This window comes from Cinclus cinclus, chromosome 2, assembly GCF_963662255.1.
Source record: "Cinclus cinclus chromosome 2, bCinCin1.1, whole genome shotgun sequence".
Lineage (NCBI taxonomy): Eukaryota > Metazoa > Chordata > Aves > Passeriformes > Cinclidae > Cinclus > Cinclus cinclus.
Window position 1 is genome coordinate 67,016,585 of NC_085047.1, and position 23,746 is coordinate 67,040,330.

A 23,746-nucleotide genomic window follows, 5' to 3' on the forward strand; every position below is an offset into this window, starting at 1 on the left:
TGGGACTTGGCAAATTTAGTATCTGCACAGGTAAAGTGTCAAACCTTTCAACCTTCTTCAGATAACTTAGAGCACTTCTGTTCAAATGCTTAGATTTTAAAGTTGGAAGAACAATCCTTTCTAATTGAAGAGATGTGTTTTTTCATGATACTCAAGGAACATTAGATTACAGACTATGAAATAAGAGAAATCACAAAGCTCTCTAGGAAAATGCCTCAATTTGACTGTTGCTTTAATACTGATATAGATAGATAGATGGAGGCAAACTGAGAAGGTAACAGTGGCCAACAGCAGCCTGTCATGCTCTCACAGTCACCACACTACGTTTTCTTGTATTTAATGACTTTATGACTTACCTTAGAACATTTGGCACCTATACACCTTTACAGTATTTAGGGTGGTTGGGAGCGGGCTACAATTTGGTGCCTTTTGGTTTGGTTTGGTTCAGTTTGGTTTGTTCTACAGTTACCTTAATAACAGATGTCTCCACTCTGGATGGAGGGCTCTGCACTTGTGCTGCTGCTGCCATGTTGGCGATGGTGCTGAGGTGGTTCATCTGGCTCATTGCCATTGTGACAGAGGCTGGAGGTAGGCTCACGGGAATCAGAGGGTGGGGCATCATCATAAAAGGAAGTTCCAACCCTGTTGGGGGAGAAAAACAGGAAAATAGGTTCATTCATATTTTCTTAAGCACTGTCTTCTTTTTCTCCTGATGGACAATATTCAAGTGACAGGTGATAAGATGGTTCACAGTGAAGGAAAAAGCAGCTCAACGTCAGTTATCTTCTGGGAGATTCAGAGGTGAATCACCAGCAACCATGGAGAGTTTCTAGCCACAAGGAGAGGCTATTAGACCTCTTAGTTTGTTCATATCTGTGCAATGTATGATATCATTGCTAAGCAATGGCTATTTATTATAGTTTTTGATATCTGCTGCAAGGTGCCTTAGCAATGCATCATTATGCCACTGATGCACAGGTTAGCAGTTATTTTAAGTATCAATTTTATTGCATGCATATTTGTTTTTTACTGTCTCCACTTCCCCTACTTAATACTTTGCAGGAAGCATTCCAGTATTCTGCACATCCTTGATTTTTTCATTGCCTATTTATATAAACACACACACAAAAAAGAGACAGGAACTAGAAAACTGCTGATGTTAGTGCTGAAAGATGTCAACCCGTACCATTTGGCAGAGGGTGGTTCTGTTGAAGAGGGTTGAGAGGATGGCTAACTGGAAAATTATGCTGTCCAGGCAAGTTGGGGTGGTTAACAGAGGCCTGTGGTCCTTGGGTGGGGGGAGACTGAAGTTTTTCTTTATCCCAAGAACCATCACTGCTGCCTGTGGGGAATGAATATATATTATTTGGATGAAGGAAGACTCCAAATTCTCAATTTCTGAATTTGGAAGCAGGGCCAGCATTCTAACCTTTTTTGCAAGTGGCAATTTAATTTTAATCTCTTTTTTTAATATGTAGTTTGGGGAAGGACTTTAGGGTTGGGGGTTTTTTCCACCCTCTGAAAAAGGTATGTAAGAATAACTTTTGAGGTAAGAATAAATAAGAGGTAGCGTACGAAGTATTAGAGTTGTACTCATTCACATGAAGTCTGTGTTTTGTGTGTATTGTACATACACTTTTCTCATACTTAAAATATAAAACTATATACAGCACTTTTTAATATGTGAGAGAATATTTTTGCCTGCAAAATGGCTAACAAAAGTATGTCCTGTTATGCCAATTAAAATTTAAACTACAGTTATATAGAGTCCTGTATTTGTGAATAAATAAACATTCTTTAAAGTAATTTAAAAACCAATTTATTGAGGGCACCAACATGCATGCATATATGCTTGGCTGATGATTCTATTTTTTATATTCAATTTTTATTCCATATTATTAATAAAAATGTAAGAGATTACATTGACTGTTGCAGTCTTCTGGTACTGGAACAGACTAACAGCAAAGACAAATGGGGACAAACAAGTACTGAGATGAGAAATAATTCATTTATTTGAGAAACACCCTTGCTCACTATTGCAGACTTCCTCAAAAAAAATAACTATAGAATTAAATAAGAGAAAAATGCGAAGTCCTCTGTATAAAGGACAATAATAATTAATATGTCATTATAAATTTGTATATTTATATGCAATGAAAAGGTTAAGATCTTCCAACCTGACCAATTGTATTATTCTTGGTGGGTACTTACATATAATGCTGAGATTGAATGTATGTATGTTTATGCATACACAGTAATCTATACACTGACTGTATGAGTTTAGTTACCACAGACAATCAATAAACAATGTTTGAATATATTAATAAATATGGATATATGCATGCCTTCTCAGCAGTATTAATATACCCATCAGCAATATATGATTGCTTCCTTTTTCATGTAGAGCACAATTTCAACCTCCTGGCTTTGAAAATGTCTACTATTTTCATGGGAGCATCTCTTGATAGTGACTTTAGGATGACATAAGTCAAGATGTATTTGATCTATGCTCAGTTTCTATTTAGCATTATGGATTTTAGCAAAGTGCCTATTTCTGAAAGTTTTTCTACATACATCTTACTCTTTAATGAACAACAAAGAGACTGAAAAAACAACAGGAACACCATCACCTCCTTACTTCAGTAGAAAGGGGATAAGCCTATTAGTCTTGACATATTTTAACATCGTTTTCATTGGATGACAAAAGCACAGAAGTTGGTAGAATTCCAATTTAATTTCTCTAGATCTATTAAAAACCTGATTGTAAAAGCTGTACAACATAGTTTATAATGAAAAATACTCCATTATTGCCATGATTTTCTTTCCCTAGTTACTTCAGGAAGACAGTTAAGGCTCAATATAAATTCTAACTCATTAGCTCAATACTGTCTCAATCCCAGTGTAAATTGTTCAGAAGTAGGTAATGAAAATTCAGTCCAAAGTCTCCTGCCATCAAATAAAGTAATTTTATGAAACAATGAAAAGAATCAATTATATGAGATACTTTTATTATTTCACAAGAAATTTTCATAACCTTTAGGCAGTGAACATACTTGAGCTGGTAAATACATGATTTGGATCTCATGACCTCCGACAAGTGAACACGTTTTCTTATATTTTGAGAACTAAGATACACTTAAAAACCATGAACATACACTTAAATACACAGTAAAGCAGCTAAATCTTACCAGGAGAAAGATTTTTTCCTTCCAATTTTATATTCTCTAATTTTCTGCTTTTCCCCATTACGATGTACATATTTCACTTCCTAACATAGAGGTCTACTCCACCCTCCTGTTTTGCTTATCCTTTCCAAAGAGTCTATAGCAGCACTCCAGTTGTGGAAGTCATCCCACCACGTCTTTGTGCTGAAAACCCTGCCACAGTTTTCCTGCTGCACAATGGCTTCCAACTTTTCCTGTTTGGTGGCCATGCTCTGCATGTGTGTTGCTTTAGATGCACTTCAGCAGTCCTATTGATCCCACCATCTTTTTGGGGGAGACAAGTAACTCCTACCTGACTATTCTTAGGTGCTTCTGCAATTTCTAACACATCAATAACCTACTTTGCAGTCTTGCCCACAACATAGCTCTCCGTCCTCTACCTCCAGTGAGATGGCAGAGCAAAGGACCTGACTAAAACACTGTGCTCCTTCAAACACTAGTGTGCCTCTTCCAGGCATCTCTAATGAGCTTGATTTTATCCCTTCCTCCTTTAAATCTAGGTTAAAGCTTTTTCAATGAGTCCTACTAACTCCTGTTTCCCCTTTGAGCAAGGTGTAGCATCTCTTATACATATATGAAGAATACAAATAATACATAAATATATATATTAGTAACTATATGAATATTTGTTAACATTATAAGGGAGATGTTTGCATTTTATAGGGCTGCTAAATTCCCAGTAATGAGATATTTCCCCTATTTTTATCAGCAAGATCTTCTACAGAGCAGTTAATTTCATTTTACATGCTGATGTTCGATATGGAGATGGAGTCAATTCTTCTGTGACCCTTCCTAACCTGGTCACAGAATTTTGCAAGGTCAGTCATAATTTGCCAATTATGGCTCTGCTTATGTGGCTCAGAAATTAGAGCTTTTCTAAACCAGTACTCTTTTCTGCCTCAAAATTACAGTGTCTGCTGTTTCAGTGCGATATTGAACCCAAAAATAATTTGGAAGAGAGAAGACAAGTTTCAGAAAGCCAAAATATCAAGGCTAGCATTTAGTAACAGCGTCCTTAATACTTCTAGCCTGGAATCATCTGTTAAGATTTGCTTCTATGGAAAATGACTTATAGATAGAATCCAATCCATAACATTAGAAACCACTTTCAAACTTCCTACTGTTGAGCTCCTGCACACTTTAAGTGAACAGACACTGATGCAAATAGCCTTGACCATTCACTGGGTTTTTCTTATTCTAGTTAAAGAGAACAACACTTTTCCTCTTAGAGGAAACTGTTATTTTCATTAATGTCAAAGCAAAATAAGTGTTATTCCTTAGACACTATTCCCTGTCTGCACAACGAAGTGCAAGCTACCAGTTCTGTTACTTTTTACATTTGATTTCGATTTAATGCACACATTGTTTTCAAAGTGTATTTAAAATCTGTTGCCTTCTTCCTCTTCACTTGTTGCCCTGCTGGAGGCTTATGTTTTTCCAGTTTCCATCAGTGGTTGTCAAGTCTTTGTAATAGGATTAAAAGCTTGGACACCTGATATCCCTGGGTGCTGCAGTTCACCCTCATAAAAGCTGTTTGCTTTAAATTGAGAGAAAATCAGTTTTTAGTGGCATAATTAATTAAATTATGCAAAGTGTTCCAGATTCAGCATAACACTTTCTGAAGCAGCAGTTGGAAGCTCTACATTGCATTCAAACAGCATTTCACTTGACGCTGCACTAGGCTGACCATAGAGTACCATTTTCAAGGCTTTCGAGCACAAGGGGTCCAATTTTGAAATGCAAATGCTTAATGTGGAGTGCTCAAACCCCATACATATGTACTTGAATAGGCAATTTGGTAGCCAACTACGTATTTCTTATGTGATAGTGCTAATACAGGCACTCAAAAAATTGAAATTAAGTTCCGAATGTAAGTAAACATGCTTAAAAACCAGGCTCAGATGATCATACGTTTTCTCATGATAGACAACTAGAAGGAACAAGAATGACAGTACTTTTTCACAATTTAAAAGGCATAGTACAGAATCCATTTCTTTCCTCATCACCAATACTTCAGCACGTATTTTCCATAATGTGAGTTACCTTCTTCCATAATCAGCAGTTACACAACAAACCATTATTTGTACACTGAAGTGGGTCTGTAAAAGCCCAATGCCTGGATTATTTGTATTCATTAGTAGCCCAATTAGGTAGCTAAGGATGGTAATAATAAATTGAAACAATTCTGGACTAGAAGGTAATGCAGCCAAGAAAAAGAAAATGAAGCAGAAAACTAGTGTACAATGTCAACCCCGCAGACAAATGCAGATCTAAATGTACCAGGTTCGTTTTTATAATCATTACAGTTATTTGCAGGCTATTTTTCCTTTTTTCATTCTGACCCCATTAGGATGACGTTTGCTTACATTTCTGTTTCTACAATGTGAGCTGAACAGTTTTATTCCTGTGATAGTCAAGAGGGATCCAGCCAAAAGGTTCTGGAGAGCTGCTGAACTCACTCTGTGGGAGACAGGCCTATCTTTGGACAGCTGAATCTGCATCTGCTGCTTCCAAAGACTACAGTGACCCTTCCCCCAGACCCGGTTCAATGGCCTAAACACACAACTCCTGAGATGGCCAAAAGAATTTGAATCATGTCTTACAGGGTTGGTTAGTACCACACAGCACCTGCAGGAGACCCCAGGGCTGTCTGGAGGTGTAGATCAGCCAGGATACTCAAGGGTATCTAAGATAGTAGCATATAGATATGCCTAGGCAACTAAGTCAAACTTCTTTTGATTATAAGTGTTTTTTAGAAATTAAAATTAGGCTATCTGCCAGGCCATTGGGTCTTCCCCTTCCTTTCATGTGGAAAACTTGATATTTTATGGAATTCCAGACAACAATTCAAGTATGTCTTTAGGCAAGTGAACCCCAGCACTGGCTCAGGGGTAGTTTCAGGTACCATTATATGCACAAGCAATATCACGTAGCAAAAACACCAAAGATTTCCCACTGACAATTCAAATTACTTTTTTTTTTTTTTTTTTTTTTTTTTTTTTTTTTTTGTGTGTGCTACTGATCTCCTTTTAGTCTCCTAATCTTTCTGTTATCTTCTGTGTTTGCTGAAACAATTTGTATCTCAGCAACAATTACCAAACAAAGCATCAGTATCAGCTGTGTTGGCTCATTTTTCTGAAGTGGACTATTCATGATCTAGGCTATTTATGTCCACTGGAAAATATGCATAATCAGTGTGCTAAAAATTGGTAATCTTAGCCTCCTGACAGTGAGGAAACCATTTCGTAAATTGCCCAAATCAAATACTGCTGCTTTAGTCTTTGAATGGTTATAAATTTGTGATTTGATTCCTATATAATTCAGTTTCCTAAAATCATATGTATAGTTTATCTGCAATATGAGTGTTGTGACACTGTATAAAGGACTATAGATAAAGGCATTTTTATAAGGTTTCTATGTTACTGTTACATCGCTAAAGGAAAAAAAAACCCAAACCTTTGCCATTTGTAAACAGTATCTGTCTAATACTTTTGATACTTGGGTTGTTACCTCTTCTGAGACCACAAAGTGATCAGGAGAGAAAGTACTATGACACAGAAAAATAAGTTTCCCAAGTCTTCTCTGTAACACTTTGTATTTGGCTTTACGTAATGATTTTTTTCTATTTTTACCCCCTCAAAAGTTTTGCACTGTTTTAGGGTTTTTTGGTTATAAAATCATGTTTATGCTCTTAAATAGGCCATGAGCAATGTGGGCTCTTAATTAAAAGTATTATATACATGTGCAGTAGCAAATTTTAAAAAAATCACACACACACACTAAAAAAACTTCTATCTTCTGATAAACATTTTCCTAAAGACATAAATACATAAAGAGAAGCCAAAAGAACCTTCGGAATTACATATTGTTTATTCTTTGCTGATGAAAGTAGAAATCTTGAAAAATAGTTAGTAGCCTCAATCATATAGACTGCTTCATTTGCTGTTTTAATTTTAATGCATAATTGTTTTGTGGCAATGGCAAAGAAATTATAACTGCACTTTGCACCATAAGCCAAATTTGTAGCCACTTTACTTTTCCCATATTTATGTTCTGATAATAAAAATTGTAGTAGAAACTGTTAATTCCAGGAAGCAAGATTGAATTCTAAATGCTGAATACCAGAGTATAGGTTTAATCATTAATCAGGAAATACTGAATTTATATAAGTTAATCAGTGAAAGAATTTTTTTACAGTTACAATGAATCCCATAGAATATAGATATTTTATACTAATCCTTCATTATTTCACCAAAAAGATTAACACAGGAAAAGCTTTTTAAAATTCAATTTAATGAATAATGAAACTGTCCAAGACAAGAAAAAGAAAGCTCAGCAACTCAGTTACAGGCTGTGTGACATTTACCTAAAAATAGATTTTCCATTTGTCTCCTTTTACTAATACCTAACTTGTGCTAATTTCATGGATAAAACCAGTTTATTTCTATGGTAATATGATCTTAAAAAAATAACAATATGATTTTAGATATGCAAAAATAAATTTGACATCATCAAGAAACAAAAAATGAGAAGTGTTGCATGCGCTGCGTTCAGGAAAATAAAAACTGGACCCCATTTTCCCATCAAGTCCACCCGGTTAAATAGGTTAACTTCAGACCAGAAAGCTGGAAGCACAGCTAGTCCCTTGAGGCAGTGTTTTTAAAATATAAAGACTAATAAACTATCAGAAGTCAACCAAAAGCCACCAAAACCTACATTTTCCTTATCTCTCAACACAATGAACATCACAATTTATTTTGCAAACATCTCAATTTCAGTGGTATGTGCTTTTGTACAAAAATTGCCTATTCAATAGATAATTGATATATTACTATATGTAGTCATTGCATGCAATTGTGGATACGAATATTTTCTGTATGCCTAAGGAACAGGAAAGAATGAATATACCTGGCTGGGTAGCCTATAGGAACAGTTTAGAACACTTTCTGAAAAACATGGGTTTAAGGTTTTGTAGTGTAAGATCGTTTTATTTCAGTTTATAAAGAAAGAAGTTATCGTCATTCAATCTGTTGCTCTGTATAATCAGTGTAACAGTATAATAGGCTTCCTTTTTAGTACAGTGGAAACTAAAACAGACAGGTCCAGGAACTTGTCCAAGGTGAAAGACACAAGTTTGAGCTTCTGAGTGTTTCATGCTTACAAGTAAATGCCTAAGCTTTTCTGAAAATATGGATTTGGATGAGATTTTGTGATTATTATCTACACTGGTCTGATACAGGCAATTCCTCAGTTGGTGTGGACCCTGATTTTTGATTGTTATTACCTCTAGCCTGAGTTTTACAGCCTCTGATTCTATACTAGCAGTGCTCAGAAACAAGAAAAGTAAAACAAAGCAATATACCATGTACTTATTCAGTAACTTGTCTTCCCCCTTCTCTTTAAAAAAAAAATTCTTGAAAAGTTTTGGAAAATAATAACCTAATTACTGCACCTTTAACTTAAGAAGGAAAGTCCTGCAGATTTTCAGGCCATCTAAGTACATCTGACAGTTCTGTATAAAGTATAAACTAAAGAAAAACAAATACTAGAAAATCCTTAGTAAATACACTGAAGTGCAAAAATTAATTGCATAGACAAAATGCACAAAGTGAGAATGCTAAGCTTCCTAATGTCTTCTAGTAGATAGACATAATCGTTAGCTACTCCACACTTTGCCTCACCTGTTTCATCTGTATTCCAATATGAAAAAATAAGAGAAACAAGATATATTTGGCTTGAAAGCACTGAAATTAAAAGTGAGAAGGCCTCTGTAAAATCATATTCAATCTATTCCAAAGAAGATGCACCAGGGATGAAAATGCAAAGCAGGGAGGTTGATATATTACAGGGAATCAAGTTTATTGATGATTTTTTTTTAATTGCTGAACTAAAGAGGAATATTTTGATTTCCAGCACAAGTGCTGCACAGACTCGTAACAGTACGTTGGCTCTAAAAGGTTGCACACAGAACGCCTTCTTAAACATAATTTTTCAGATTTTCACTCCCTGAATTTTTTTTAGTCATTTTCTTAGGAAGAAAAGCTAAATTCTAAAAAAAAAATCAGTCCTTATTAATCAACAGATTAAAATCCAGTCTTAAGCAAAGTTGATCACAAGGTCTCACAGCAATTACATCCCTATGCTCTCTGGGAAAACAGCCGCAAGTCGGCTGTGTGAAAACCCACCAGATGCAGCAAAAGTTTCAGGCACTCTCCAGAGCACATGGCTGGGTTTCCCATTCAGGGAAAAGGAGACTTGTGTTTACCCAGATACTGGAATGATGAGCAGCATGGGGCTGGACAGAGAGGTTTCCAAGTCAGGGCTGTGTCTCTTCCACACAAGAAAACTGTTATGGAAAAGCCAGAAAGCTGCTCAAGCTCTGAGGGTCGCAGAGCCTTTTCACCCTCCTTTGGGAAGCAGGTGCTAACTCAACACTTTGTGAGGAATTGTGTTATTTTGAGTTCCCTGTACAGCTCTGATTTAGCTCTCTCATGGCCATTCTGATGTAGTCTCTAATTTTTGGGTCTTATATATTCCTTAGGTAAACGGGCAGCATGTAATAGTAATAGACTCAAATCCAGAGGTGATGATGATGACAATTATCATCATCATCATCATCATCATCATCATCATCATCATCATCCTCCAAAATACCTTTTTCTAGCTTTTAGGTGCACACCTTCACTACTTCAACGCCATTTGAACACACATGTATGTATCTGTGGGCAAACCTCTACCTTTAGGTCACATACACACACACACAAACAAAATGTGTAAATACATAAATGGTACAACAGATTTTGAATCAGAGTTTTACTAAAAAAATATCCTCTTTTCACATATTTGGATTTGTAAATGGAGTATATTTTGACCACCAGCTCAAAATCTAGTATGTTCAGCCTAGCAAACAAAATCATTATGTGCTTCCTTCGATCAAGAATAACATGTACATTAACTTGTGTTTGGTGCAGAGAATCATTACTACATCTCAGCTGTTATTCAGCACTTCAATACGCTACAGTAACTTTTTTGTACACTTAAGCCTTTAGGGTTTTTTTCTGTAGTTCCACGTCCCAAGACAGATGACCGTACCATTTTGTTTCTTAAAGGAGGGAAACTTACCTAAGAGTTTATGGATCCTAAGTCTTGTTTCAGAACTGCTGAAACTGTTTCTGCACGATTTGTTGCTTGCTCAGGATGACAGTGAAAAAAGTTACAACTAGTATGACTAGCAATAACTAGTAGTAGTAATAATATGTGACAGAGCAGGTGGACACTCCTGGCCCAAAAGGGCTTATAGCGTGAAAATACTGAAAGAAACAAGTATATATCCACAGACAACAGGCTACAGGGAATTTCCCTCAGGGAGAAAGATCTACATATAATTGTGTATCTGTTTTAATTGCTTCTCACAATGGTTGTTTATGTAAAAAAGGATATTTTCTCTGTGAGATTTAATCTAGCACCATTGTCTGTGTACTGATACCCCACTCTACTCAGAACTGATGCTGGTTTTACTGACTGAAGCCTTACAAAAATGATCAAAGGTAAGACCTTCACACAAAGGCAGCTAAAAGTATGAAATTGGATTAACAGGGTAGGAATGTGAAAATGATACATCTTAAAGAGCAAATTTCTCAAGTATTTCCTTGGACTCTTGTGATTTTGGGGGGGGGGAGGGTGTTACTACTTTCTAATTTATTTTGGTATTTTTGTTTCCTTTTTGAAATGAAAAGAAACCACTATCTTAAAGTTATTTAATATATTTATTTATTTACTTCAAAAGATGTCTGAATCACTGTTGCCTATAACCATCTCTACTGGCAAAAATTTTCACCTAATGTGGAAGAGAAAAAAAGAGTCAAGCCAGTGTTTGGCAGAAAAGTCTATTGTCACTAAAAGATAGCATGTTATGATAATTTACTCAATATTGGTTTTACAGTTGTGTCTTTTTTTTTTTTTTCTCTAATAGTTCTAGGACAAGGAAGTTCACCTAAGCTATTATACCAAGATTTAGTACTCTGAACTTTACTAAGCCCACATGAATCTTACTCATTGTAGCAGTCCCTGTATCTTATATCAAACTGATTTGTGAAGAATGCACACACTTTTTAAGTATACTTTAAACAATATCTTTAACTGTGTCTTAGACAAAATTCCTAGCAAGGTATTTACATCCAGATCTCATTTAGTAAAAATCAGAATGCTGCAGTCTTTCAATGGTCAGAAAAAGACATAAACACACATCTTACTATGTTTCCTAGCTCCATCAATTTTTCCTTGTGATCAGTAATTCATCTGATCAGAGATGAGGGGAGTTACACAACAGGAGAGATAATAGGTAGCCAAGAAGTACTTTTTCTTCACCCTGCCTTGACTCAGTCAGTGACAATATTCTTCAGGTCAGAACTGTGGGTACAGTTTTGAGAAAGGTAACCTCTATTCCCGTGTCTCATGCTTCCTGAACAAGTTTTGACCAATGTACAGCTGATGGCTATTATGCAATAAGAAGGTGGGCTAGATTCCTTCTCAGCAACCTGTGTTCAGTCCTCTGCACACCCAATGGATAAAGATGTTCCTGTATGTTCAGTGCCTCAGACTTAAGCCCTACAAACGAGATGATAAATTAGCAAGTCACATTGATCAGCTCATTACAGAACGACAGAATCATTGAATGATTTGGGTTGGAAGGGACCTTAAAGATCATGTAGCTCCACACCCGTGCCATGCTTGGGGGGGCTGTATCAGCTATTTGTAGGTTATCACTCAACCTAAGTTTCCCAAAACAAATACACCTCAGCTGGAGATCTGGATTCCACTATGGTGGCCAAGACCTGAAAGGCACTTGAAATTTTTCTACTACTGGATCTAGCAATGTGTTCCACGTTGCTTAAAACAAACAAACAAACAAACAAACAAACAAACAAACAAACAAACAAACAAACATGTTACTTTTGGATTTAGAACTATTTAGGCTTAGACCTTGAAATAAAATATTGTACAAGGGCCCAAAGTTTTTCAGATGCTTCAGGAAAAATGATGCAATTTTATTTTTCAAATTCCAGAAAGGCTTTTATTCTGAATTAAGATTTTTGTTTCTTTAAAATGCAAGTGAACATTTTTTCAGAAGCCTTGTTTTTCCAAACAATCTCTCTAGTGTACGGTCAATATAAATTTCCAACAAAAATACAAAAGCTACATTTCTCATTTGTTAATCATCAAGACATGAATGCACAGACAAATTGCCAACAGGTAACAATTATCCCAGAAATCAAATCTTAGAATTAAAATTTGGCCTAGAGGCCATAAGAAGTTGGAGTGGTATTCCTAGAAATGGAATTACAAGTAGAAGCACCTGACATTTGGCATACAAATTTGGCATGCAGCTTATATGCCCTGCAAGATATAGAATACATAATTCCACAATTATATTCTAAAACAGGAAATAATCTACAAATAATTTAAAAATATCTTTAAAAGATTAAGACTGAAATCCTGTTTCCATTGAAGTCAGTGAGACTTGATAAAGGCCAAAATTTTATTCTGGTTGCTTTGATATACCAGTCTGAGCACAGCTAAGTGAAAAGATACAAGTCCTGATTCAAAGCAGCGCCTAGGCGTGTTAGCTCAAAGGATGCACAAATGCTAAAAAATGGCTACAATGTTTGTTATCATGGGGTTAATCTTTCATGGGATTAAATATATTACTTAAATATGAGATATATGATAACTGAATACTTGTCCTGTAAAGTAATTCCATAAAAAGAAAACTTAAATATCAAGACTACCCTTAGTTTCCACAGGGATTTCTGCAGTCTTCAGGATTGACACTGTGTTAAAGTATTAGTACAATTTTTCAAGCAGATTAGTCTGAACACAGTGCTTTGAAAAATTTAAAAAAGAGAGCAGATAGCAAATGTCACTCCTTTAGTAGCTACAAAATGCAAACTCCAAGTGTTTTAACCTAATGAATAAATGAGTTTGTCCTTTATGTATAAAATATAGTTTGTGTTTGTTGCACAAGTTTTTTAATAATAGATGAATTTTAGGTTTGCTTCAACATATTCAATACAGTGTGATTAATTTGGTTTTTCAAAAATGCAAACTAGACATTACTATATTACTCTGCAAAATGCACAGCTTGCAACATTATTGTCTCTGTGGGATCTTAAATTGAATTGTAAAATGTGTCTTATTTCCAGTTTGATTTATGTAAGAAATTTCAGTGGATAATGCCCTTTTTGAAGTTTCAGTGCTTTCTCCAACGAAAAAATATATAACTAAAAATCATGACATAGCTTATTATAAATCACAGCAAAGTTTTATCCTTAATGTTTCACTTTAAAATCATATACTGATGCTACATATTAGATTCAATTCAGTGAATTAACTTTTTTTTGAAGCTTCGTATTATGACAGATTATATAACGCATTTTTGACATGTTCTGTGATTTTATTGCGATATTCTAAGTAATTACCAAATCTCTTTTTCTCTAAAAAAGCTTTCCTGTGCCCTGAGAATTAATCTATGATACCATTTAACTTGGCTTTTTGAAGTAAATATCACTAGATAAAAAGCCAGCTGGTTCTGAATAATGGGATACTTGAATGAATGTATTAGTGTTTGAAAATGAGAGTACAAATCTTTTAAAAAGATTAATTTCCATAAGAAAGATAGCTCACAGATCTACAAAAGAATAAATTCAAAACATAATAAACTGGCAGAAAGAGAGGTAGATTAAAGTAAAGGCAGCAGCACCTTGTTATTGCAGCTGTTGTATAGCAGTGATTCTGTATCAATTACAACATTTGGTAGGTATGGGCAGCCTCTTCAAAGGCTTCAGTATAAAGCTTGAACCTGGAATACACAGTACACCCTATGTAATAACTTGAGTGATTAATTTTTTTTCTTAACAGGACATAACTTTTGTTCCCAACAATTGAGTCTCTGGGAAGTGTTACAAAGACGCTTCTGACTTTAATGGGAATAGCTAACATCAGTTTTGTTTTTTTATTAAAGATTTGGATATGAATTCATCTTTATCATGGAAAGAGCTTGGCTTTATCACCACACACAAATGCTGACATCAGCATGTAAGCTGACTTTTGTTGTCCTATGGACTTTATTTTCAATATCCTGTTTCAAAATATGTTTCCTTGAATGGGTCTAGGATTCTGTGCACACAATTGCTTTGGCTAAATATTAATGAAACAAAGTTTGCTGATGCCACTAAATACTTCAGGTTTGCATAAACAAATGCTGAGCCTCAAAGAATTAAATCATACTAGGACAAACTTTAAAGTATGTGGGGCGTTTGTTTGTTTTTTGATGATGGGATTAATCTGGACCTACATCAAGTTTTTCACTGGCAGCATGGAAGCCAGTTTGTTCTTAGTAACCTCTTCTGGGCAATCTAGTGATTTTGTCCAGAAACAGTATCCTCAAAGGATGCTATAAAGCACAGTATTAGTAAAGTGCAGGGAATTAAACCTGCCAAATCCAAAAAACAAACAGCAAGACTTTCTTCTATGGTAAGAGACATCAAGTGCTGACAATGCTAGTACCAGTATCACTTAGGCAATAGGATTTAAATATTCCAAAATAACGCTCTTGGTGTCTGGGCCATACTGGAGCAGCTGCAGGAGAGTAACAAGCTTCTAAACAAGTCAATTGGCATTTGAAACACAATTGCAGAAACCTCTGTCTTAGTCAGACTCAGATGGATTTTTCAAGTGATCAGTACCAGGTATTCTAGGGTCATCTTAATGACAAAATTTAATTCCTTCCTCCAAAGCTTACAAGCATTAAAACCAAAGGAAAATCTTTGAATATCAAAAGGTATCCCTGCTTCTCTCCTGACTTCTCTGTGGAAGCTGAATTGTTGCTGCTGTTGAAATCTAGAACACTGAATAATGGCCTGAGTGCAGACTCTTGGATATTTTTGGTAAAAAATTTAGACAAAAATTTCACAAAATTCTAACAGTGATTACTGATGACATGGTCTATACCTAAACTGTACTATGTACAAAAACTTGCATAATTCATATATACATATATATATATATATATGGATATATGGATATATATATATATATGCATATATATGTATATGTGTGTATATATATATATATATATATAAAGTTGCAAAGTTGAAAAAATACTCAGAACTGGACTAAAATACCTAATCCTGAACTTCCATTTTGTTCTGGTATTTTTTCAGTTCAATTCAGCATATTTTGGTTTATATTTGTCTGATATCTTTATGGATGTATTAGATATATAATACACATTTTTCTATATGTGTATACATTCTACGTCACTATAAAACATTTCTAATTTCAATGCTTTCAAATTACCATATTTCAAAATTTCTTTTGCATTCCATATTTTTTTCATTTTCCCATATCACTAGAAGGGAAATGAAAGCAGATCCTGAAATGGTGACATTTCACATGGAGTGGCTATAATCAGACACTGACGCAGATAACACTACAAATGACTTGCTCATATGAATACAATTCAAAATAATAGTTGCAAAAAGGGAATGAAAGCAGAAGTTTGGTATAAGGCCACATGATCAAAGGTAACAATTAGTTCACAATTAGAGTTAATAGTTAGTCCCTGACAGTTGAGCCCAAGCAAGTGGCCATGTTGTACGACAGAACCTGTTACCCTAAACTCCAGCTATGCCAAGAGCACTGCATGGTCAGCAGAGCCCCATAAGGAACGAATTATTAATCCATGATGACTCACAGATTTTCTTTCTGATGCTCATCCCTCTTGTCAGAGATCATTAGAGAAATATTCTACTGAGCATGCAAACACACAGGACACTTGTGTGCACTATAAATGTCAACTATAGCATGCTCTCTCTACTATACAGTTACATTGCAAGGCACAGAAACGCCTGCTGCCCTGCCAGAGAACGGCAGACTTCAGTGAAAGAAGAACCAAGTCAAAAGACTAGAATTAGATCTGTGCAGCAGCTGCAATGACTCATCTCAAAGATCATGCTTTCCTCCATTATTTTAATTTGCTAAGTCAAATAAACTGCCAGACTCCCTTGTACACTTTGAGAACACTGCAGACCTCCACACAGGAATGAGCTTTCAGTGATTAAGAATAATTTGAACCGAGTAAATGAAAGTAAAAGCAAATCAGGGAAGTATTTCAAGATTAAGGCAAATGTCTATTGCAATACAACTGAAAGGGCTTTAAACATTACAAATAATTCATTTTAGAATTCAGTGACATTTACTAGTCTTTGTTAAAACTGGCCTCAAAATGTTTACAGCAATCTTCTGAAAGCAACTCCAGATTCTTTTTTAATCATACTACTTCAGGAAAGCTGCTTTTAGTTAAAATACAAAAATCGTAGTTACAAGGTTTCTGCAAACATAACTGCCATTCCATTAAGGGAATGGCACAGCAAACAGTAAATAGTGGCCCCAAGGGAAATGTAAGTATTGATTTTATTACTATGTTGGTTGGTTTGTATTTGCAATTGTCAACTCTAATTTTAGGCTATGCATTAAGTATCCTTATAATAGCTTAAGGAAAAGAGCAAATATTAATTAGAACATATTGATAATGTTTTTATAAGTCTTAGATTTAGTGCTTACCAAGCATGTGTTTTGAAAACATACAAACCTACTTCTTGCTTGTAAACGTAGCTAATAAATGAACAGGCAGAAACTATAATTACATGGATTATATGATACTTTTTTTTGTATCAAGGCATCTACTAGATGCAATTACTTTAAAATTAAATTGAAGTGCAAAGATATTTCCTATTGCACATGGCTATGTTACGGCAAATAAGATTGAAGGCACTGATAAAATACAAAATTATAAATACAGAGATAGATTATGACTTTCATCCCAGCAACTGTATTTTGATAGTCAGATTCCTATTCACCATTTAGTCTCTAAGCACAGATGCTTGCTACACACAGAAACTGCAGAATGGGTTATATTTGCAGATACTACTAAAGGTAATTCATGTCCTCTTTTGCCTAGTCCTTAATTAATTTAAAACAGTACTTACATAAAACCAAACTTATTACACATTATCATTTGTTCCTGATAATATCCACATGCCCTTAACTTGCAGAAGACTCATGAGTCACTTTGGTATTACACTGCAAAAAGAAATTAGCAGACAAATTAAAGTAACCAACAGAAAATAAAGGTTTAAAGCTCCTTCTTCAAAGTTGCACAATCTTCCTATATGAAATGACATACGGTAAGTATGTGGTGATGGTAATTTCAAACAATACAAGACTGATTGGACAATTCACAGGAAAAGGATTTCCTACCCATATGTACTTTGCATTTCAGTTTACAGTGTGACTTGCACAAAAGGTACTTTACAAGTGCCAGCTGATGTAGCTGACACTTCAGAAAAATCAATTCCTCATAAATTTCTTTATTTATGAATAAAAATACATTTCATATCTAAATATTTATATGTTAATGTGTTTAATATCTAAAGGTAGCTAAAACCAACTGTTTGTGCCACCTACAGTGTTGTCAACTCTTGCAATTGTATCACCAATACTGATATCATTCATACTTCTTAAAAATCTCTGCCATAAATACATGATGATTTTAGCATCTCAGTTTAAAGAAAAATTCCTGTTTCTTGCAGAAGTGTGACTAATATCCCAAATTACATGGACATCCATGTGACTGGGTGAGCATTACCATCTGAGGGACCCCTCCCCAAGGTATGACCACACTTCCAGCCCTGCCAGGGAACTCAGACTTTTGGGTTGCAGCTGGACATTTACCCTGGGTTTATCTAAACAGTCTGTTGACTAAATTTTACATTGTTGTGAAGCTTTATTCTAAACCTTAAGAAAGCAGATTACCAAGCACTTCAGTGTCAAAGTATTATTTTTCAGTCAAATGGCTTGGAACAGTTCTCTACCTATCCCAGAATCTACGCATACTATACAAATGTGCGACCGCTGTTTGCGGGGGGTTGACAGATTTCTCCTATTCTCTTGATGGAGGAAATAAAGACCTTACTGATTTTTTTCCTGCCCTTTCCCACACTACCTGTGTGGAGTGTGCATAGGGACAGATTTGCTTCACTGGATACAGAAAGGGCATATCTCTGTGGCTCACTGTGATCTTCTATCGTACCCAGAGAGAGCCAAGCTCACAAGGTACCACTACCACCACTTTGTTCTCCACCAAAGCAGAGGCTCTTGTAGAGCTGGTCTGGGAGCTGGATAAGAAAAAGCTTTCCATATCTATCCTCTGCAGATTATACAACTTAATAGCCTCTGCAGAAGCCTGGAGGTGAATAAGCTGGAGTATGTTATGTTTGGCATGTACCGATGCACGCGGATGTATAAAAGTTCAAGGACCACATTTGCTATGCGTGTATTTATACTTTCTTTCCTCCCAGGGGACACCAGTATCTTAGTCTATTAAAGTCTAAATAACACTTAGGTGGTGCAGAGTGGATTGTTCATGGTCACCTGATAAAAGTAAACTTCCTTATTCATACTGGTTACTAAAATCTGTGGCTACTAATTTCACTGAGCTGTATCTTTGCTACCAGATATTTAAAGTAAATATGAAAATACAGAAATAAAATAATAAACATAAATTACCAGGCTTATTTCATAAGTTATACACTTTCTGCCATGGTAGAGAAAGGCTTCAGCAACGTAGGTACAAAATGTCTGTAAGAAAAATTAAATGGGAACTTCTAACTGTGTAAATTGGACTGCAATGAGCCCTGGTTATTTTTTACAGGGGATTTTATACTTCAAAAAATGGAATATTCTTAATATAATAATGTTCTAAATATAATAATTTCTCAATGCACAGGGCAGGCACTGGATTATGGCTAAAATTGTTCATCTCAATATTATTTCAGTCATGCTTTTTTAAAATAAAATGCTTCTGTAAATGGTGACATTATATGATTATTTGAAATTCTTGCTAAAGAAATCTTCTTTCTGTTATTATTGTCTAACAAGACCACAATGTTGCATCATTTAACAGCCCTGAGAAGGCAGGCAACAGAAAAAAAATTCCTTTGAGCATAAACCCTTGTGTGTATTAAGCAAGCAAACCCATGTAACTTCATGTTTAGCAATAATAACTGTATACTGTTTCCCACAGAAAAATTCACCGGGCTTGTTTCAATCATGCCAGATGTTATTACCAGCATTTATTCTTGTTAAAATTTTGAATTATAGCAGGAGAGCCTGCAATTTTCTTTTTTATGTAGGATTATGTATATACAGAAGAAGAAAGGTAACCAAATATCAGTGTTATTTGAACCAAGGAAAAAAGAAAATAAATAAAGAAGCCAGCATTTTATTTTACTAGAGTAGCACTAACAAAGTCACTGACAATTTTAAACAGGGTTTATTTTTTACATATTCAGAAGTAAAAGTGATTACTCTGAGAGGAATGTCTCCTGTGGTGATGAGGAGTGCAGCGCCCCCAAAAGCTTCAAATCTTCCCCTGCACACCCTGACAAAAGTTCAGGGATGAACTGCTGCTCAGAGACACATTCTACCTCTGCTAATACAACTTTCTGCCAGTACAAGATAGTGTTGATGAGACTGCTGGTTTTCTCCCAGGGATACTGGGTTATATTCCAGGAAGCAGCTGAAATTAGAGAGAGTTCTTCATTTTAGTGAGGAGGTTAAAGCATTCCAAAATGCATCGCTCAACTCACAGGAATTTGGAATGTGTTGTGTAAATAGCTCTACCTGGTGACATTTTCTAAGGCTAAACAAGCTGCTCAGAAAAATGGTTTGTGCTGAGTCTTGGAATTACTAGTAAATCAAACGACATCATAAGTTCACTACTTGATTAATACAAGGTCCTACAAGAAAGTTTAAAAATAATACTCCTAATTTTATTTCAGCATATGAACTAACTACCTTGAATCTATTTGAAAATGTAGAAATCAGAAGGGTTTGACACACAAACCTTCTGAAAGAAACTCAGAGTTCCTCTTCCGTGAACCGGTTTCTCATACCACAGATGGTAGCCCAGGAGGGGAAATGAGTTCTGCAGACTCACCACCCACCGGTAGGGGAAGGGAGGGAGCAGACACTGAGGCTAGTTTTGACCCTACCCCCCCAGAATACCAAACAGAATTGCTTCAAGTCACAATTTCCTTCTTATGCTGCTCCCAGGGCAGCATGCAATTATGTACTGCAACTGGCTTAGGGCAGGCTGGGTCCACAATTAGTCCCTTGACCTTGCTGAGACTAACAGTGTGAGTAAGGTGAGCATGACATATCTCTCTCTCAAAATTCTCAATTATTTTATGCAACTAATGTAACAGTAATTTCCCTGCATCTTAAAGAAATTGCTCACTATCATAAAAAGAGCCTTGCCTATAAACTCAACTAAAAGGTCAAAATGATAGTTTTAATTCAAAGTTTCCATAGCTTTCTCGATAAAATGAGTATGAATATAGATTGTCGCTTTATTTCTACTTTCCATTAAAATCATAGGATTTTCTTCTACTTTCTTTAATAGTTTTATTAGTTATAGCTCTATTACAACAATACTCAAGGAAGTTCCATTCATATCATAGACAATTATCTGTGATAAAGCTCATGGCAGAAACTGTAGATGGAATAAATGCTGACATGGGTACATTAATGCACATGCCACTCACATCGTGTCAGGTACAGCTACCCCTTAGGTTTGAAGTTACAAATGCTCCTTTCAGCACTTTGGCATATCTCAAGTAATTAGAAGCCATCTGCTGAAATCTTCTACATTCAATCTCAAACAGCCATCTTGAAATGGTTTGGGCTTTATGTCATGCTGGAGGGCATACCTTTCCCTCCATGCTCAGGCTGAAAGAGGCCTCAGACAGTGAGTAAGAATGAGATCATGCAGAGAAAAAAACACTGCCAGGAGTCTGACCTAGGCTGTCCAATTAATTGTCAGTGAGTTAAAACAATGCAAACTCATTAAACAAACAAATACAAATCCAAACTTCTAAATTAAAGAAGAAATGCGGGTCAGTTTGGGACCCAATCATTAATTAAATAATCCATAATAGCCAATTAAAATAGAGTATCAGGAAGAACTGAGGCAGGGAGAGATGGCTCAGTTAACCACAGAGTGAACAGAATGTGTTTCTTCTCATCTTGTAGCCGAGATGCAACATACATCTACTGCATACAAGTAATGGGCACAGAAGATGGTATCCATGGTTGCAGAGGAAGACTTTTCAGGGCAACATTAAAATACTACAACAAACAGAACTCCATAAAAAGTCACTATTTTTACCTTCCAATCAGAGAAGCCCCATGAGTGGGGTTGCAACCTTTCTGTAACACCTGGCTTACACAAACAGTAAAAAAAAAAAAGATTAATCCTTACATCTAAAAGGTCATTTAATGAGACAGACATAAAGAATAAAACATGCCACAGTATACACTTTGAATGATTAATCATACTGAGTTCTAAACCCATCATGAACATGTGATCACATCTCAGTGATATTTGCTGTAAGATGTACATGATATGATACACTGAGGGAGTTACCATGGAATAGTAGCAGGCAATAAATAATAAATGGAGAAAATACCCAATCATAAAGTTGAAGAACACTTCTGAGTGCACAATATTAATGGAGATCAAAAAGGCAACTAACCCATGTGTAATACATGAGCAGTGAGAAGTAACCTCGAGAACTTCCATGTAAATCAGTTAGTTATATAGCACAGTGGGTCAAGGTTTAGTGAAGCAACTTCTCAAAACCATAAAAATCACTTATTGGAACAGCTGACTCTACAGCGTGTGTTATGAGAAGATGCTTTTTAGTAATCCTGAGTAATTAAAGGTGTTGCTTTGGCCAGTGAGTATAGTTGGCTTATCAAGAGCAGTCACAGCAATATAATTTAGACAGCTCTCACAAGACAGGTATCATAGTGTGGCCCTAAAAAAGCAGATTATAAAGTCCCTGAACCTACTTCATTTCAAAGGGCAGTTAGTCATGAAGGTCTCATAAGGTCTAAATCCCTTTCTACATCATCTCTGCTACACTGAGGACAGCAATGAAAAGTGGAGACAGTGCACAGATATGCTTCAACCATGTCTCCCACACAGCTCTGATTAAGAATGCAAGCATGTATACTGCAAATATCAACATACAGGCTTTTTTATCATAATCAAAAATGAAAATATTCAAGATTATGCCAGCTATTTTTTACTTAAAATAAAGCAAATTTATCAGTTAGGGAATATGAAAGAGTACCATACAGCCCAAATACTCCTTCAGAAATCCACACAGAAATTTTATATATGGTTTCTGAGGATATATTGCTCAGAAATGTAGAATATGACAAAAAAATTTGGGGGATTTTGGAAATGGATATTGTGTGAAATGAACTTTTTAAGAGAGTTTATGATTGCAAAGAACTCTACCAAGTTTTCAAAACTTAACACAATTATCTAAACACCCTTACTCTTTGCAGCACTAATATCCTTGAGTATAAATCCTGCAAGTACATTAATCTTCACCCGTTCAGTACAAGTTTCTTAACTACACAGAACCCTACAACAAGTGCACTTTTCCTTACTCAAATCACTGCAGTCATACCCCAACAGTGCTCATGGTATAATTATTTCTGACTGACGAACCAGCAAAACTCACCTATCTATTAATCAATTAGTATGTCAGATTGAAGCTGTATTAGAATACTATTTTGTAAAGCCAGTTATATCTATCTTTCCTTGACAGAACAATTAATCACATGTGGCTCCTGCATGTAGGGCAAATTTCTGCTTGTGACCACAGAAGTATCCACTTGAGCCTGGCTGAATCTCCTCCAGCCCATCCCGTCTCTGCATGGGATGGGATCCCACCCCTACATGCTTACAAAAATAGCTTGTCCTCATTAATAAAGGCCTAGAAGAATCATTTTACAAAGTGTGAAATCTAAAGACACTCAGAGGGTGAACAGAGAAGCCAGAGGTGTTAAAACCTTTTCCATAACCTCCCTCGTGCACGATAGCCAGCAACAGGAGTCACTGAGCTGAAGCTTACTAGCTGGAGAATACAAAAGCCAGGAAACCTCAGAAGACATTCCTTCAAAAGGCAAATGGGGTCCACTGCTAGGCAACATTACTCAAAGACCCAGAAAAAAAGCACAAATACACTCAGTGCCTCTAGAACTCGGTCAGTAGCTTCAACCACAAAAAAGGAAAAGCTAAAGAACTACTACAATTGCCTCAACTATGAAGTTCTGTAATTAAAAGTGAAATCAAATAGGGAAACGAGGAGCAGATGTTGGTTTTATTTCTGTATGTTGACTTTATTAAGGAAACATTTCCCCATTCCACTCCCCCAAGACATCCTTTTCTTTCATTTATGTGTTAAGATTCCTATTATTTTCTTTTCCCACTAAACAACCGTAACCTTCATCAGTACAATGAAGCCATTTATGTCTAAATTCTTGTTGCGCTTGGCAGTTTTCTTCATGTGTTTTGCAACTGTTGTAGTTGATTTATAACTTTT

At 35.7% G+C, this 23,746-nt stretch overlaps 1 protein-coding gene across 1 annotated transcript in view; it reads right to left on the minus strand.

Moving 5' to 3' along the window:
• Window positions 1-23,746, minus strand: part of DACH1 (dachshund family transcription factor 1) — a 321,860-nt gene that overhangs the window by 84,453 nt on the left and 213,661 nt on the right. Inside the window, exon 4 of the mRNA XM_062487771.1 lies at window positions 470-642. Coding sequence (XP_062343755.1) covers window positions 470-642 — 173 coding nt within the window. The remainder of the gene's footprint in view (window positions 1-469; window positions 643-23,746) is intronic.